At 53.9% G+C, this 18,838-nt stretch overlaps 1 protein-coding gene across 1 annotated transcript; it reads right to left on the minus strand.

Moving 5' to 3' along the window:
- Positions 1 to 3,874: 3,874 nt before the first annotated feature.
- Positions 3,875 to 15,359, minus strand: EPS8L3 (EPS8 like 3). Its single transcript, XM_045546317.1, has 18 exons — positions 15,329 to 15,359; positions 15,097 to 15,161; positions 13,313 to 13,471; positions 12,895 to 13,044; positions 12,722 to 12,777; positions 12,242 to 12,348; positions 12,038 to 12,153; positions 11,695 to 11,815; positions 11,553 to 11,614; positions 11,256 to 11,330; positions 10,694 to 10,839; positions 6,749 to 6,830; positions 6,477 to 6,511; positions 5,785 to 5,983; positions 5,459 to 5,587; positions 5,078 to 5,151; positions 4,452 to 4,584; positions 3,875 to 4,192 (listed from the first exon to the last, which is right to left on the minus strand). The coding sequence occupies exons 1-18, from the start codon at positions 15,357 to 15,359 to the stop codon at positions 4,181 to 4,183; spliced, it is 1,752 nt and encodes a 583-aa protein (XP_045402273.1). The 3' UTR covers positions 3,875 to 4,180.
- Between the last annotated feature and the right edge of the window lie 3,479 nt (positions 15,360 to 18,838).

Below are 18,838 nucleotides of genomic sequence, written 5' to 3' on the forward strand. Positions count from 1 at the left end.
ACCGACGTGAGTGGGCGGGGCCAACGCTAGCGCCCTGACTCCGCCCCCTCTGTCCTTGTTCCCCCTTCCACCCCACCCCCACTCCCGCGCGCCTACTGGGCATGCGCAGGCGCGACTTTTGCCAGGTGTTCAGGGCTTGGGACTCCGAGGCGGGGTCCGTTTAGGAGCGCTTCGGACGCACCAGGGGCCCGGAAGTTGAGGCTCCGCACTTCCCCACTGTGGGGGGAGGGCGGCGGGCATAAGGTGCGATAAGGTGGGGGAGGGTGGGAGGACGCCTGGGAGTAGAACCGGATTCTCACCACACCAGGGAATCGCCAGTTTTTTTTTCTTTTCTTCTTTTGGCGGGGTGGGCAGGTGGGGAACAGGATCTGGCTGTGTTGCCCAGGCTAGAGTGCAGTAGCATGATCATAGCTCCCTGCAACCTCAAATTCCTGGGCTCAAGGGACTCACTATCTTTGGCGCCAGCGTTAGGGGGTGGGAGGGTTTGGGAAAAGAAGGGATGGTGATAAAGCCTTAAATCACCTAAAGCCATAAAACTCTAAGGTAGGAAGCGATTCAAAGTAGGAGGTGTTACCTACTTTGGAGAGGGAGATCTCTTCTGGGCAGGAGAGAGGGTGGTTCCCAGAGTGCTTCAAGGAGGAGGTGGGCACTTGAGCAAGGCCCCTGAGGTAGGACAAGCCATGGACATTAGGATGTAGGAAAGGGCATAGCAGGCAGGAGGATCGCAGAGCAAACGCTGAAAGGTGGGAAATACAAGTTTGTGTAGAAGGAAGTATTGTTGAGTTGGGCTGGTTTATGAGGCTGGAAAAGCATGTTGGGATCAGGTCGCAGAGGGCAGTGACTGCCAGCAAGGGGAGTGTGGATGCTGTTCCTTTGGTCTGTGGGAAGTCCCCCGGGCACAGCTGTCCTGTGGAAATGTAATGCAAACCATATATGTGATTTAAAGTTTTCTGTTACTAGTAAAAAGAAACAGGTGAATCAATTTTAATAATATAGTTTATTTAGCCCCATATATCCAAAATACTATAATTTCAACATGTAATTAAAATGAAAATTATTGAGATATTTTACATTCTTTGTACCGTCTTCAAAACACAGTGTGTATTTTACACTTAGACTCATCTCAGTTGAGACTGGCCACATTTCATGTACTCAGTAGCCACACGCAGCGTGTGACTACTCTATTGGAGGGTGCAGATTTGGATGCTTTGCTGAGATGTGTGATACTGCCAGACTCTCCTTCAGGGAAATTCATCTAACTTCTTTCTTTGTGTGGAGTGAACTTGAGGAGGGAAGGTACTGCTGTTTTTCATTCACCCATTCATCCATCCAACAACGTTTATTAACATAACATGCCCTTTCTGAGAAGCCACTAGTTTAGGTGCTGGGAATACAGAATTGAACTCAGCAGACAAAATTCCTGTGCTCAGGAAGCCTACATTCTAATGGGGAGAGGCATAAATAAACAAATATATAATAGATATCTAGTAAGTCAGATGGTGAGACACAGCCTATGGGGAGAAATAAAACCAAGAGAGAGAGGGGGTCTTGGAATGGGAGTTGAGGGAGCCCCGGTAGGAAGGGGGTTTGTGTTTTTAAAGGATGTGTTTACTGTGGGCCTTTAAGCAAAGACCTGCAAGAGGTGAGGGACCAAGCCACTGTGCTGTGGGGGCCACCATGGGTGCAGGAGGGAGGGAGGAGCTCCAGGCAGAGGGAAACAAGTACAGTCATCACTGTACAGAGAGCATTTAAAACGGTGAGACTAGATGAGATCACCATGGGAGTGACAGTAATAAAAGAAACGAGGTCTAAGGGTTTGGGGTGCTGTGGCACATCAACACTTGGAAGTGGGGGAATGAACCGGTGAAGGAGTCTGAAAGGAGTGGCTGCTAAGGCAGGAGGAAAACCAAGTGTCCTGGACACTAAGTGAAGATGTTGAAGGAGGAAGTGAGCAGCTATGTCAAATGTGGCTGACAGGTCAAAGTAAGATGAAGACTGAGAAATAATGGCTGAATTTAGCAATGTGGGGGTCATGGTGACCTTGACAGAGCAAGAGATCTGTAGGAGGCCCTTGTAGTCCTGGGAAGAACTAAGATCCTGAGTTTAAGCAGGGCCCATGAAAATGAAAAACAGGGCACAGATTTGCAACAGTGTCAACTGGAGAGAGATAGGATTTGTCAGCGGACTGTGAAGGCGTGGGAGAGGGGCAGTCCAGAGCTCTCCGAGGGTTTCTGGCCTGGCCTCCACAGCACAGCCACATATGAACCTCAGCTCCTAGAGGCCCTAGTCTGGCCGTGGGAAATCACATTTGCATATTAGTTCAGCTGAAGCAAGGTTGAGACTTTTACAAGGACATTTCACTAAAAAGAAGAAAGGGAAAAAGTGCAAACACATAGGGGCAGATGAATTTATAATGCCTGGGTTTCACCTTCCAAGATAACAAATAAAGCTAAGGACTAACACTAGCATTTATTGAGCACCTGTGATATGCCAGGAAATATCTAGGTGTTTCACATGTTAGCTAACTTCCAATTTATGCTTCACAACAACTTTATGAAGTAGGCATTATGACCATTTTATAGAAGAAAAAAAAAAAACAGGCCCTGAGAGGTTTAGGTGAACTGTTCTTCTAAGCTCAAGGTCCCATGGGTGGTCTGGGATCCAAACCTAGATTTGCCTAATAACACACAATTGGTGCTAGTCCCACTGCACATGGACATCTGACCTCACCTCACCTTTTTGGAAAACTGGGGGAACACTGGGCTGAAACACTTCCCTCTGGTCCTGGAGGTTTTCCCTGCTTCTAGGGCTCCTTCAGCTCTGTGAGGGCAATGAGTTAATATCTCCTTCCCTATTCCGAGAAATCAACTTTTCTGATTAACTTTTGCCCTTGACAAGTCAGACCCTAAGAGTCTCACTGTTTTTCTCTTTTGTGAGGGAAAATGTGTGCTTCCCTATTCTGTGTTAGCAGCCGTGAGAGATGATTTTGAGGCCAGGAACTTGAGGGAATGACATAGGCAGACTAAAAATAGGGCAATCTGGGGCCCAGACCATGTCAGGGTCAGGGACAAAGTCAGCTAAAAGAGACTTCAGCGAACATATTAAGAACCCACAAATCCATAAGTACATTGGGACTTATTTGTAGACTAAATCAATAAAAGTATAGCTACTATTATGTGGAGAGCTGGGTCCATGACAGTTTTGAGATTAAACAAGGCTGCTTATACTAAAAAATATAAGGAGCCACTAACAGTCCAAATCTTTCATTTAACCTTTGAGAAAGCAGTGGCCCAGACAGTGAAATGACCTGCTAGAGTTCACACAGCTAATTGGTGGACTTTCAACTTTCAGTCCAATGTTCCTTATGTTCTGCTACTAAAAAGACAAGCCAGGGTGGGAACGCAAGGTCAGGTCACCCAACCGCAAGGGACAGAGGTTGTATTAAAAGAGGAGGTTACCGAGTAGAGCCGGGGTCACCTGCCTGGCTTGCTAGTGCTGTGCCGGACCATCGGCCAGTGCAACTGATCAGAACCCACAACTGCCAGCCCAGTGCTCTTTGCTGCTGTGGATGAAGCGTTGTGCCTTTGGCTGTGCTGGGTGCCTTGACATACGCTGGGAGAAATGTATGCAGGATAAGATGGTGAGCATAGCCTTATCTTGGAGTTTCTTTAGAAAGAGTAAGGAGAGCTTGGCCCACCATTGTAAAATTTTGGTTCCCAGCTCCAGGTTGCAGTGTGAATCCCCACTCATACTCTGTCTGGCTCGGTGGTGGATGTAGGATTGCGGCTGTTTCATGCTCAGCACCCCCTGCCTCCCTGCTTTTGGCCCCCATCAGGTCGACAAGAAGCTGCGATGGAGGCAAATGTCAAGTGCAAAGATGCTTTTATTGGGAAGGAGAGGGACCGAACAGATTCCTGGCAAGCCTAGACAGAAGTGCACTAGGCTCAGGGGAGAGAGAAAATAAATAGGTAGTAACCGGGGAGGGCTCCCAACACAGCCAGAAGGGGCACCATTTGCTTCAGCCTCTGGGTCTGCTCATCCTCTTTGCTGTGTGAGCCAGGGTGTGGGGTTTACTGCAACCCGGGGACCTGGAAGAGGACTTCTTGGTGCTCTAAAGGGTGGCAGATCTGCCATCTTGCATGTGAGCGGCACTTGGTCTTGGAATTGTCTAAGCTGGTGCCTAATGGCTCATCTGAAGAAAGAAAAGATTTCAGATGAGGCTAGTGTCCGGTGAGGGACCTCCAGAGCTCATGCCACCAATAAGCTTGGTGCCTCAAGGCATGCCTGAGTGCATGAAGCTAAGCCCCTGGAGGAATATCCTGTGCCCAGCACCTGCCATGCTCAGTCCCACCCCAGGGCTGGGCCTGCAGGCTTCTCCTCCTGCAGTCTTTCTCTCACCCAGGGAGGACCAGCCCCTCCCAGTGGGAGTCAGGACCCCAACGTGTCCTCACCCCCAGCATCCTTCTGACAGCCTCCAGCCGTGTCAGGACTCGTGGGGCCTCCTGTGGACACAGCATCTGTAGCTCCCCAGGTCTTATGTGAAGCAGCTGGCTCCCTGTTAAGGACCCGAGGGTCCTCACCGTGCTGTGAACAAAAACGGCAGAACCCTTCCATGGTAGGGTGGAAGGACCCAGGCCCAAGTATTTGGGTAAAAGGAGGGGCTTGGAGGTTGGGGTTACAGGAGCATTCACGGATAGGATATCTGAATGTGAAGGAGTAAAATAATCAGCTGCAACCAATTTCAGAACTTCCAGGTTTGAAGGGAGAAGTGCTCTGGAACAGAATCTTCTGGTGGGGAGGGGTGGCTGAGCTGGCAGCCGAGGTTCCTCCCGAGTTCACTCTGCTGACCTTGCTGCCTTCACCACGGCAGGGGTCCCGCTTAATGCTCTAACCTAGGCTAGGACAAGCTCCCCGCTTCTGTCCTTTTAACTCAGCAGGGACAGTGCGGGGACAGGGTCTGTCATGTACCATGTAGGCCAGGTTGTATGTTCTGGATCACTGGGTTTCCTTGGTTGTCATCTGAGCCCTTGCCCTTTACAAAGTTCTCCCCCCACACCCCGTAGGGCCAGGCACTCACACAGTGGAGAAGTTCTCTGCCTGCAGCCAGGCCGCGACCTCCTCAGGCTTCGAGCTGGGGCGAAGCACTGAAGCCTAGGATCAGGGGGAGCTAGGGGTCAGAGCCCATCTCATCTCACAGCCACCAACAGCCCCTGGCATCTGGGTTGCGTCTCTGGGTTCCCATCAAAGCACTTATCTCACTCCGCGGTTTTCTGGTCTGGTAGGGAGCCGGTCTCGTTCTGTGCTCTGGCCCCATAGTAAACTTGACACACAGTAAACGTGCAATAATACTGTCTAAATCCAACCAGGACTATCTCCTCTGCTTGCCATTGAATCCTCCCCACCCTCACCTCCTCAACTCAGGACTTAAGGCTTCTGGGTGGTCTTGGCTGAGTAGTACCCTAGGGGGCGATTGGCCCTGGCTCCTGGAGGTCTCCGGCTGCAGGGGCTCCAAGATGTTGCTGGGAATGTAACCACTCTGTCCTGCCTCGTTCTTCACCAGCCACCACCGCTTGCTCTGGTCCAGAACCTGCCAAGAGGCACTACCTCAGTCACCCCTCTATCCAGCCAGCCTTTCCACCCTGCCCCAACGCTTTCTCCTTCCTGCCCTTTGCCACTTTCCTTCTCCCTCCCCAGGCCACCCACCCTGGCAGCCCCATCCCCGACCACCCACCCTAGCTGCCCGTGGCTCCCACCAACCACCATATCCTCCAGCCCAAGCCTCACCTCCAGCACCTCTCCCTGGACCACAGTCAGTTCCTGTGTGTTTCTAGCTTCAAACTCATACAGGACTTGCATTTTCAGGGCTGGCTTGACAAGTGTGGGTCTGGAGAGCCGGAAGCTGGGGTCCCCAGGCCGAGGACCATCATTGTGTGTCTTCTCCTGAGCAAAAGGTGTGCTGCTCCCTAACCTAGGACTTCTCTCTCTAAGAAACAGAGTCAGGATGGCTGGAGAATGGGGTCTCAGAAACTGAGCCTATGTCCCAGCCCAGAGAGCCCCAAATATCTCCTGCCTGCAGTCTGGTGTTAACTTTTGGGTTTCTGTAGAGTTTGCTGGCAGGTCAGTGTTAGGTGGGGCTTGGAGTGGGGGTTTCTGCTGGCAGGAGGGGTCTGAAATGTCACTGATTTCTGAAGACATTTCCAGTGGTAGAATTTTCTACATCGGAGCTTTGCTCTAAGCACTTTGTGCTTGAGCTTGAGAAGTGAGAGGCATGTGTAGGTAGCAGCATGAGAAGAAGGGATGGGGGCCCGGGAGGGGAAACAAATGCTTTTTCACCCAAGGGAGGGGAGGGGTGTGCTTGTACATGTCCACGTCTGACTAAAAGAGCCCAGAGGGTCTCTGAGATCCAGAGATCCAGAGGAGCAGCTCTGACCCTCCCTCCCCAGGACCATGCAGTCCTTGCTAAGCCCAGGGCATACCGGAGGGAAATGGAGTCCTGGTATCCTAAGGGTTCCTGTAAAGGACAGAACAGAGCGTGAGCAAGAGCAGGAGGGCAGGCCTGGGAATAGGGAGCTGGGGCACCAGACCGCAGGCCTGCTCACACCCAGCTGCGGTTTGCTCCCTTTCTGGCAGCGCTCAACATCCAGATCCGGGTACTCACACAGGCTCACCCCCCACCTGGTAGTTGTCACATGACCAGGGAATGGACAGGCAGGGCTTTGGGTAGGGCCCTGTGCTAAGCTCCGTTTACCTGGTTGGAGGGCTCTGGAGGCTGCCAGCCATCATAAAAGGTGGGTTGGTAGAGTGGGGGCTCATTATCTGTCCAGTCAGCCCTGGGGGGAGGAGGAAGCAAAGCTGAGTCCATGTCTATTCTGTGCAGGCTGTGGGATGTGGAGAGGGAGGAGACGACAAGGCCTGGCCTCAGAAATCTTCTAGCTAATAGGTGACGTGGCCCATGTGCACAAACGAAAAGCCCACAACATCTAAAAGGAGCAAAGAGTTAAGTTCAACAAATCCCATGGGGCAGGTATCTGTGTGCCAGTCTCACTTCCACCCATGAAGTGCAGATATATCACCTCCATAAGAACACAGTGGGCACTTCATTGCGCTGATCGGGGTTTTGAATTAAAACGGTAGGATCACAGGGCATTAGGGCTGGAATACCCCTTGGGGTCTTGTGCAGTATTTTTCTAACCTATGTTAGGTTGCCAGCAGCAGATGTCTTTCTTTCTAGCTAAATAGTTTCACCTTGTGAAATAGATCACGGAAGAGCTGCTCTGGTTGACTGTAGGATGGAGCAGGTACTTGCCTCTCGGTCTCCCGCCTTGCCCATTGCACAGCTCCCGGAAGGGCTGTGCTGTTTGTGGCCTCCAGGCTTGCTCTGCTAGGAGTGTTTTCCACGTGCCCACCCAGGGAATGCCCATTCACCTCCGCTGGGAAGTTCCCCTCCCTGCTTCACTAGGGAAGAGGTGAATACTTCCGCTGAACTTGGTCCGTCCCTGGATTATTGCTGCTCTCACACGATATAGCTCATGATTCTTATAATATCTTTGTTTCTTCCCTATAGTGATCTCCTGAGGGCTGTAGCCCTAGTACAGTGGCTGGTACATAGGAGGCACCTAATAAGAGTTTATTCAATGGGAAAAAAATAAACTATCCCTCTTTCAAATCTTAATTGGTTCCTTCTCTGCCTTAGAAACATGCTCAAGCTGTCCCTTGACCTTGCTCCTACTCCTTTTAAGCTGCTATTTTATTACCTTCTTTTTACCAAATTTCTTGCAAATGTACCTCTATTCCCTGCCTTCATTTTCTCACCTCTGGTTCTTTCATTATTCCTACAACCTGATTTCTACCTCTGCCATTATGTTATTGAAACGAGTCCATTTAAAATCCCAATTGCCAAATCCAGGGGCCTCGCACGGTCTCCATCCCTCTGGATACCACAGCAGCTACAGCTTTGGGTCAATTCGCCTAAAATCAAGTCACCTAAATATAATGTGCCCGAAATTAAACTCTTTCAAGTGTTTTTACATCTCTTAAGTTATTCTTTTTTCTGTGTTTCTGTCTTTCATTTCATTCATTCATTCATTTCTGGTTATGTTAAGAAACTAGAAAACATCTAAAGGTACATCTGACTTAATATTGTATTTAAAATAAGTATGAAATGTACATCATTTTATGAATACTGGAGTTGTTTTGCATCTTTGTGGGTATTTTTTTTAAAATTATAACTGCCGATCTGTTTTTCTAAGGCCTCAAATTCTTGAAGTATGGCTGGGTTTTGGTTTGTTTTTTTTTTTTTGAGACAGAGTCTCACTCTGTTGCCCGGGCTAGAGTGCTGTGGCATCAGCCTAGCTCACAGCAACCTCAAACTCCTGGGCTCAAGTGATCCTCCTGCCTCAGCCTCCCGAGTAGCTGGGACTACAGGCATGTGCCACCATGCCCGGCTAATTTTTTCTGTATATATGTTTTTAGTTGTCCATATAATTTCTTTCTATTTTTAGTAGAGGTGGGGTCTTGCTCTTGCTCAGGTTGGTCTCAAACTCCTGAGCTCAAACGATCCACCTTCCTCAGGCTCCCAGAGTGTTAGGATTACAGGCGTGAGCCACCACGCCCGGCCATGGCTGGGTTTTGAAATAGAAAATGGTATATTCAACGTGGTTACTCAATGTTGAAGTGTCTGAATGAAAGTGTTTGAGGCCCTCTTGTTTGAGTCCATTGCAGAGCCTCTGTTTTCCTCTCTTGCTAGTGCTCGACAGATACCAAGGCTGTTCCCACAGATCAAGTGAGCCCAGCATATCCGTGAGAGCCAGTGAGCTGCAGGACTGGCTTGCCCAGTTGCCCTTCGTCCCCAGTGTCCCAGGCAACTGGACACTGTTATGAGATGGGAGATCCAGAATCCGTAAATGATTTCATTTTGGCGATTGAACCAAGAAAACACATAAAAATAGATTGTTTGGGGTATAAACAACCCAGTGTCCATCAACAGATGAATAGGTAATAAAATGTGTCATATCCACAACAATGAACTATTATTCAGCCGTAAAAAGGAGAGGAATTCTGATAGATGCTACAACATGGGTGGACCTTGAGGACGTTATGCTAAATGAGTCAAGCCAGACACAAAGGGACAAATATTGTATGACTTCACTTATATGAGGTAGGTAAAATAGGCAAATTCAAAGAGACAGAAAGTAGAATAGAGGTTACCAGAGGTTCGGGAGACGGCAAAACGTAGAATTACTGTTTTATGGGTACAAAATTTCTGTTTAGCGTGATGAAAAAGTTCTGGAAATACTGTAAAAATGGTGTTGGTTGTCCAACATTGTTAGTATACTTACTGCCACTGAAGTATACACTTAAGATGGTTAAAATGGTAAATTTTATGTTATGTATATTCTACCACAATAAAAATGGATTGTTTTGAACTATAATTCATGTCTTTAGACAAACTGGACAAATAAAATCCGTTTAAATGGGGCTGAATTGAAAGGAACTGATCACTAGGCGAAAGACTCACTAGGAAAAACTAGCTTATTTCCCTGTTGATGTCTCTGTCTTTCTGAAAGCCTCTTCTCTCTTGGTTTTCACCCCTCTGCTCTTTAGGTTCTCCTTTAATTCTCTGGAATTTCTCTTTGCCGCCTTAACCCTTTTCCTTCTGCCACCTGCATGTAGCAGTTTCCCAAGGCCCTGCCCTCTTCTGTCATGGACTAGAGCAAACTGGCGCCCACTGGAGCGCTCTCCGCTGGCTGTGCCTCCTGCTGTCACTTCTGGGCTCCCTGTTGTACCGCACAGCCAGGTCCGCCCTTCCAGCTGGGGGGCCTGGTCTCTGTGGAATGTTCCAGGGATGCCCCAGCTCAGCATGCCCAGGCTGGTCCCCTGCGTCCCCTCCCCCAGAGCTCCCATCGGTCTGGCCTCCGTCCAGCTGCCTGTCTCACCACCGTGGAGTATCCTCCTCTCTTAAATCCTGGCCGGTTGGTGGCCAAGTCTTACTGAGATTACATTTGCGGCATCTCTTACATCAATAATCCTTAAATTCTGGGCTCGATTGAGACAAAATTTTCATTTATCCTTGACAAAAATGAGAAATTATTTCAGTAGAAGATTGTCATCTCCTTTCTTGGGAAGAATTGTTCTTTTTTCTGAGATAAATGTGTTTCCTTCAGTAGTGGGTGGTGGTAACCTGTAGGCTTTTCTTTTTTTTTTTATAAACTTTTTGCACTTAGCCTAATAAAAAGTTGGGAACTTCGTGTAGAGGCCCCTCCCTCCCAATTTTTTTTTTTTTTTTTAGAGACAGGGTCTTGCTCTGTTGCCCAGGTTGTAGCTCAGTGGTGCGATCATAGCTCACTGTAACCTTGAACTCCTAGGCTCAAGTGATCCTCCTGTCTCAGCCTCCCAAGTAGAAGGGACTATAGGCATGCTCCACCACGCCTGGCTAATTAAGAAAAAAAATTTTTTTAGAGATGGGGTCTTGCTATGTTGCCCAGGCTGGTCCTGAACTCTTGGCCTCAAGTGATCCTCCTGCCTTGGCCTTCCAAAGTGATGGGATTATGGGCATGAGCCACCGTGCCTGGTCCTCAAATTGTTTTGAAAGATGTCTGGTTTGCAACAGTGTAGAGATTGGCCACATCTGATGTCCTGCTCTATGCCTCCAGCCCCTCACCCCTGATTCAGTTCAGGACTTGTCTTCACTCACCGGCTGGTAGTCCAGGCTGGGCCCAGCTCCTTCCAGAGGCTATTCTCAGGTGGGCTTAGACAGGAGTGCAGCAGGTTGATGGCTTTGGAGGTGAGGAGGGGTGAGATCACTTTGGCTGCTAGATCCTTGGGGTACTCGGCCAGGATCTGGGGAAGGATGGAAGGTGTCAGGAAGCCCAGGCTCCCTCAGGGCCAAGTGGGGATGGGAAAGGGCCCAGAGTCCCTGGCTGCCCCCTTTTGCAGAGCTGCATTGCTTCCCGCAAGTGGCCACGTGCACCTTGGGCCTGCTCCTTCCATCTCTCTTGGAGCCCTGTTGATCTTGGCTTTGATCCCAGTCCATCTAGTCTGCTGAGGGGTGCTGTGCATACCAGGGATGGCATTTTGGGGCCAAGGAGGAAGGTTTGTTGGGGTGAGCAAGAGTCAGGCCTCACAGTCTCCCTCTGTTCTCTGCCTTCCTCCCTGGCCCCTGCTCCCCTATCCCCCTCTACCACCTCCTGTCCTCCCTCTGCTCCTCCTGGACTTCAGCCTGTCCCTCTTCACCACCCTGTCCTCCCCCAACTCACCGAGTCCAGAGTTTGGAAGAGGATGTGCACGACCTCAGGGGCACTCGTCTCCAGCATCCTGATGGCCAGCCTTCCCTGGGGAACAAGGCAGTGCCCGTTACCACCCTTCAGCCCACCCTCTCACCAGCCCCCATAATTATTTTATGCCTTTGTTGGGAGCCTGGTACTCCCCCAAAGTCCCAAGAAGGGAGGGGAGGTTCCAGCGAAAGGCTTGGGATAGTCTGAGTGCAGAGAGCAGAGGCTTGCTGGGTGGGCGTGGGGGTGGCAGGGCTGGGGAACTTGTGGGGAGGCACATACCAGGAGGTTGAAGCTGTACTTGATCTTCTGGAAGCAGTCGATGTACTGTGCTTCTGTCGGCTCTGTGGGAGAAGGGGCAAAGGTGGTGGGTCGCAGATCACCCGAGACACCCCCAGTCCTCTCCCGGGCTCTCAACACTCACCGCCCTGATCCTTGGTTTTCTTCCCAAGCCTCCTCTTCTTCTTACGGCTGGTCTTTCCCTGGGCCTCCTTCAGCTTGCCCATGAACAGCTCGATGTCCCTTAGGACATGGTTCAGCACCTCCTGGGCCCCACACAACCCATGTCCTCGAGTGGGCAGTTACGCCCACCCTGGAACTCCCAACTCTGCCCACCATGCCCCTCCCTACCACAGGCCCAGCCTGGGGTCTAACCCAGCCTCCCTGTCCCTCCTCAGCCCGGAGCCTGCCCTGTCCCTCCTGGGACTTCAGCCTCCCTTCTCCCAGGCCCAGAAAGCCTCAGCAACCCCAAGACCTTCTGCAGTTACCTCATCCCTCTGTGGGTTCTCGGGGGATGGGGACCGGCTTGGAGGAGGCAGAGGGAAGGCGCTTGGTTCTTGGGTGCTGGGGTGCCGTGGCAGGGACCTCGGGGTTGAGGGGAGGCCTGCAATGTAAGGGGACCATGGATCTAGAGTTTCTTTGACTTTTGATCTAAACCTTTTCCTCCACTTGCCCCCATGCCCCAAACTTACTGTGCTCTGGGGTCATCTGGTACAGCCGCTCTGGGGGGAGCCCTCGCTCCAGAGTGGGTGCCTGCTCCACAGGGCCCCTCCATCTGTCCTGGCCTGGGTGAGGTGTGCTGAGGACATGGTAGGGGACACATCATTGACAAGGTTCTTGGGACAGAGGCCCCGCCTACCCTTCTGCCCCAGGATTCAGGGGCACCACCATCCCTCTCCAGGTATCCTCCACCTGCTCGTTGGTCTTTATCTAGACCCTTCCCTGCCCCATCTGCCTACCCTCTTGGCCATCTTGGGCCCTATATCAGTCTCCAGGGACAGTCTCTAGTGTCCCTAGGCCATGCATGTCTCTGCCCTGGTCCTGCCTCAGTTCCGGGCTCAGGTTGGTTGGGCCATAGGCTCCTGGGCTCCCCAAGATGTAGGGTCAGGGTCTGGCCCCCCCAAGGCCTGAGTGATGAGGCCTCACAGGTGGGCTGGGCAGAGGCTGCCTACCTTTGCTCCTGCTCCTCCTCCAGGGCCTTCTCCAGGCTGGTCCTCAGCTGCAATGCCTGGAGGAAGCAGCAGTCAGGTAGGCTGTGTGTGTGTGTGTGTGTGTGTGTGTGTGTGTGTGTGTGTGCGCGTGCACGTGCGCTGGGGGGTGATGCTATGGTCATTGAACTACTAACCCCCATTTCCTGGCACTGGAAGAGCAGAGTGCTGGCGCCTGGCAGGCCCACCTCCTGCATGGTGATGGACAGGACAGAGTTGTAGGAGCAGGTGTTGAGCGCTACGTCCATGGCCTGGATGCTGTCCAGGCGGAAACAGTCCAGCTCCTCCTGGGCCAGGAAGAGGATCAACTGTGAGGCCACTGAGAGCCAAGCTTGGCTCCTGGGAGCTCCTCACCAGGTCGCCCTAGTCCTTTGGTGGCCCCGGGGCTGGGTGTCATCTACCCTGACCCTTGGCCTCTGTCCCCAGCCTCCATCCCCATCTCCTCCTAGGCCTGGGTGTCTGTCATATATGGGAAGGGGTGGCTGCCATTTGGGGCATGGAGGGGTGAGTCTGGGTGACCGGTGGCCCCTCGCTGGGTTTGGTGGGGGGGCTGACCTTGGTTTGGATGTCCAGCAGCTGCAGCCAGCCATTTCTGACCTGCAGGATCAAGTCTTGGCTCCACACCCGGCCCTGCGCGTCCATCTCCTGCAGCTTCTGCAGGGCATCCTTGGGCTCGCGCACTCTCTGAGTCCCCAGCTTACACGTCATCAAATGCTGAGGGGACAGAAGGAGGCCAGGACTGGGAGAAGGTTTGGAGGGGGTGGGTCACAGGTGTGGTGGGAAAGGCCGCAGAGGAGGAAGACGTATCCTTGGCCCGTTGAGGGAGGAGGTGCCAGGCTCCAGATGACACAGCCTTCAAGGGCCAGTGTGGGGGCCCATGTGGAAGCAGTCGGGCTGGGGATGGGGCCTCCAAGCCTGGGTCTGAGGGGCTGTGTGAGGGGTTTCAGGACTCCACAGGAAGGATGGTCATGGCCTTTAACAGTCCAGGCCAGGTGAGGCAGCTGGGTGGTGATGGATGCGGGTTCCAATCACCCGATAATATGTGAACTGTGGGTGGGATATAGGACCCTCAGATTCTGTCCCCAGCTTTCTTTGCTCCCTTTGGGAACTCACAGCCCCAGCCCCATCTGCCTCCTCACTGACCCCTTCTCCCGTCTGGAAGATCAGGTCCCACCTTCTCCCCACCCATAGAGATCCATGGTGATCTCAGCGTTCACTCGTGTCCTTGCCCACTGCTAGTCTGCCCATTTGGTGGGTTTTTGCTGTGATCCTATAGGAGACCCCTCCCTTCTCCCAGCCAAATGCTGCCTTCACAAGTTGCCTTCCACCCCGTTTTCTTGCTGGAGAGAGATGCAGTCTGCCTCCTGCCCTTGATCCCACACTCCTGCTCTCTGCCCAGGTCCCAGGTCCTCTCCCTGTGTTCACACTGGCAGCATGTTCAGGGGAGCCTGGCGCCATGAGCAAACGCCTGTCATCTGGAACATGTCTCCTCTTGCTCTCACCTGCTGGGCCCAAACGAAGCCACTTCCCAGCCTCCACCCCACAATGGAACCGAGTACTCCTGGCCTCTCCCCAGCTGGCTGGAGGAGCCCTGCCTCCACTACCCTGTGGGACCAGCAGACCATCACCCCAGGTCCCCGCTTCTTCTCCATTAGAGCCCTAGCACCCGATGCTGCGGTGGGCGGCTCTACCCCAGAGCTTCAGCCTGACCTGGGGCATGCTATTCCCCAGCCACACCCTTGTAGCCTGTACCTTGGCCTTGACAGTCCTTCAGGCAACTAGATCTTGCAGCGCTTGTGTCATCCTCCCAGGCAGGGCCAGAGACTCCATTCCAGCCTCTGAGCGGCTCATGCCCACCCTGGGAGCTCAGGCCCAGACAGTGCCCCTGTCCAACAGTGGCCCTCTCAAGCCCTCACAGGGCCTGCAGACAGCACACATTTCTTCCTCCAGCCATGCCCGGTCCTGGGCAAAGAGCAGTTCCCTGGGGACTAGTGTGGTAGGAGGTGTGGGGGGAGACAGGTGGGGGTGGGGGTGTGGCTGTGGGTGCCTGCTGACCCATCCCTCTGCTACTTCTTTCTGTCTGGGGACAGGACATCCAACCCTCAACCTCCAGCCAGGCCTGCTGTCCCATCCCTGACTGCCCCTCCTCCTCCCCAGCCCATAGCAAACACTCGGTGAGGCTTGTCGGATCTGAGTCCACAGGATCTGGCTGGGTCAGGCTGTTGGCTTCCATGGCAGGGACTTGTGAGAGGTGTCTCTGTTTCAGCAGGGGGAGGGCACACGGAAACACCTGGGTTTAGCTGGACACTGCCTGGAGTCGGGGCTCCAGAGGTACTCACCTCCACCCTGTGCTGCAGGAGGGTGGGCTCTGAGGTGAGGTTCTGGGAGTACTCCTTCCGGTGCACTGTGGGTGTACAAAGTGGGGGGACAGGAGGTGGGCAGAAAGAAGAGTGCGATGAGACTTGGGCCGTTGCAGGGGGCTGTCGGTGTGAGGCGGGGAAGAGTGAAGGATGGGGGGGAGCAGGGAGCTCAGTGGGAGGGCAGGGGACAGGGGCCTGGGGGAGAGCTTACAGTAAATGGCTTTGCTGCTGGGCCGAGACATGTCGATCCTGCTGAGGACGGCTTCCTGGAACCCAAAGTGGACCAGAGACACAGCAATCAGAGCTGGGGAGAGTGGCATCGCGCACAGCGGGGCTCTGACCCGGGGCCTCTGGGACCAGACCCACAGCCTTGGCTCCAGGGGGCCTTTCCAGAGCGTCTCCTGCCAGTGTCCCCCCTGAGGAGACCTCTGTCTCGGCTAGGCCTGGAGGCCCCAGGCTGAGGGGAAGGAGCGCCAGGAGACCACAGCATGGCTGGCCCCAGGGCAGGCTCCAGCCTCTCCTTATTTTACCAATAAACCTCATGCGGGGGGTGGGGGGGGTCCAGGAACCCTGAATGGACAGGGACCCGGGACCAGATCCTGTCTGGGCCCAGGTGAGTGGGCTGCACCCAGCTTCTGTATCGAAGGCAGAGGTCCGCAGCCTTCCCCACCACAGCAGGCCTTCTTGCCAACCCTGCTTCGATTGTGCAAGCTGGGAGGATGCTGATGTTGGTTCTTCAGCCACGGGCCCTCTCAGGAGAGGGGGTACACGCACGCGAACGCGCCTGCAGTGGGGCTCTGTAGGATCTGTCAGTGATCTGTGCTTCCCCGAATGTCTGAGCGAATCTCCCGTCTCTTTGCTTTTCATACTCTGTGTGCTCTGCCCAGATCCCCAACCCTGCCGCCCCAACCCTTTAACTTCCAGCTCAAGGGTCACCTTCTCGGGGAAGCCCTCTTCGACCTCCCCACCCGCCTTGCCCGGGGTGCCCTCTCCATGCCGCGCTGAACCTTGCACATTCCTCCCTAATAACGCAGTGGGCACACCAGCCGCCATAGTGCCGTGCGCTTGGTGCCAAGCCCCTTACGAACACCGTGTCACTTAATATTCACTTAATATTCACTTAATATGCCACTCCCTTGCACTTGGTGCTGTGTGACGTAGGGCTTCACCTACGTCAACTCATCTAATCCTGCTCACTGCCTCTCGGGGTGGGCACTGGTATCACACTGTAGGAGGACTCTGGGCCCAAAGAGAGTAACAGCTCTGAGGTGACAAAGGAATATTTCATAGAGAATGAACCCAGATCTGACTGGCTGCAAATTTCGTGTTTTCATTGTTTGTGAACTTGCCTCTGTCACTGGGCTGGGAACAGGCACAGAGCGGGTGTAGCATACAGAAATGTTGCCATGGGGGAATTCAGTGTGGGGGTGTGGGTACGCGAGGGGGATCAGGTGTGCGTGGTATCGGAATGAGGTGTAGACGCACCACGAGTGGGGTGTCGGTTCTGTGGGTATCCACCCATGCACTTGGAGCGCCTGAGTTGTACAGAAACCCTGGCTATCCTGGGAAAGTGTGAGAGAGCCACCCACACCCTTGTTTATTGGGACCGTTGGAAAATGACAGAGGATTCCATGAGGTGACTCAGTGATCGGGAAATGAATTGCTGGTGAACAATTGAGGAATGTGGAGGGGGTGGCTGGATCTGTTTTCCGTGTTTGGGAGGACCCCTTCCTCTCCAAGGGTAAAGGCGGCGAGAAGCCCACTCCCCCTCCTTCAGTGTCCCCCCAGGCTGTGACACTTCCTGCTTCTAGATGCGGAAGAGACAGTGAGCTCTGCCCTGGTCAGCCCCACTGCTCGCTCCCCCCACACCAGGGTGGTCCCTGTGGGTCCCTGTGGGCAGTTGAGGTGGAGAAATAGCTGCTGCTAGAGTTCCAGACCCCAGGAAAGGAAGCGGGGCTGGCTTTGGCCTGCCTTTCCCCTGGAGGAGTCGGGGGGCTGTGCAGCCCAGTTCTCCCTTTATCCCCTAAATGTAGGGCTTTGGGGCAAGGAAGAGGGATCTACATCACAGACACTGGGGAAACATCCGGAGATACTTCTGGAGCCTAGACTTCCTTGCTCCGCTTTCTAGCTGGCCAGCCAGCTGCTGAGCCCCAAGCTCCTCCTTGGGGTTGATCCTCCTGGGAGTAGGCTGGAGACCTTGGCCTGGGAAGCCGTTGAGTTGCCCGCACCTGCCCTGGGATCCCCTGCGGCTGAGCTGGACCCTGATCCTCCCTGGGGCCCAGGACCGTACCTGAGTGCCAGTGAGGCCTGGTGGCTGGTCCCCCTGGGACTGTACTGGTGTTCTGCGGCTGGTGGCGGAAAGACAGCAGCTCCTCTGCTAGCGGCTACAGGCAGAGCTCCTCGAGCAGGCAGACTGTGTGTGATGAGGCAATGAAGGCAGCCACACCTGTGCTCTTTGGACTCTGGTGGGTGGGGAGGCCTCCTGGGCCACCACGCGCTCAACACCCAACTGGGCCATGGCAGTGCCTGTGCTGACAGGTGCCCTGAGCTTAGCCAGAGACCCCTGCTTCCCGGCTTCCTCCCCTGATTGCCCCTGGCCTCGGGGTACGTCCCTGCTCTTCTCTCTGCATTATGGGCACCTCGTCTGGGGCCCCGGGACGGCACCGGGCGTGGGAGCTGGCACCAGAAGGAGAGGGCACCCATGGCCCAGAGAGTCTGGGTTCTGCGGTCAGGGGACAGGTCAGCTGGAGGTGGACCCCAGGCTTGGGGGAATCTGAGGGCTGGCACGTGTGTGTGTGTGTGTGTGTGTGTGTGTGCATGTGCACGTGTGCTGTACCCATGGGTTCGTGATCACATGTGCCCAGGCGGTGTCTGTGAGCAGGATGTGAATCTTGTCAGAGAAGATGGGGACCTGGACATTACCTGGAGGGCTGAGATTTCTTTGCGGTGAGGGCCCCCTCATTCTGTCCCTTCTTCTGTCCCCTCCCACCCAGCAGGGAGCCCTCTCACCCATCCACTCTTGCCCTCCCACTCTCTTTCCTTCTCCACCCCACCGTGTGCCCCAGACCCCTGATGGATGCCTGGCTGGCTTCAAGCAAAGATGGAAAACTGAGGCCTGCCTCTATCTCCGTTTGTGAACCCACCCAGTCCTTGTACTTCATTTTATTTAAAATCCTTCCTTGGCACCCAGGGTGGGCAAGACCACCTGCCCTCTGGGAACTCAGTCTAACAAGTAAGGCCAGGTGTAAACAGAAACCAAGGGGACCAGGCCAGAAGGGAGGGCAGAGGAGAGAATATCCCAGTGTGGAGTGGACCCCGCTGGCACTGGAATGTCTAATGGAGAGTCCTGCAGAGTCTGAGGGCAGGACTTCCCTGGAACTGTCCCAGGAGATCTCAGCCTTCTGTCCCACCCCCACCCCACCCAACACTGCCCTGGGTGTCCTGGAGTCCAGGGATTGGACCCCGTGAGGGGCCTTCCCCACCTGGGCTGTGTGGGTCCCTGGGAGAGCCCACTCTGCAGCCAGCTTCTGGGCCCAGGGGTCAGGTGCCTGTGGGACAGGCACCCAGCCACGGCCTCCCAGGAAACAGCCCTCCTGACCCTCCCGGCTGTTCCATTCCTGGGTCTCAGCCTCATGGCCTTGCTTCAGCTTCTTTAGGACAGTACAGCCTGTCCCTTTGCTGCCTCCCCCAGTCCCACCCCAACTCCATCAAGGTCATAGCC

The sequence above is a fragment of the Lemur catta genome, chromosome 3 (genome assembly GCF_020740605.2).
Source record: "Lemur catta isolate mLemCat1 chromosome 3, mLemCat1.pri, whole genome shotgun sequence".
In the NCBI taxonomy this organism is placed as follows: domain Eukaryota; kingdom Metazoa; phylum Chordata; class Mammalia; order Primates; family Lemuridae; genus Lemur; species Lemur catta.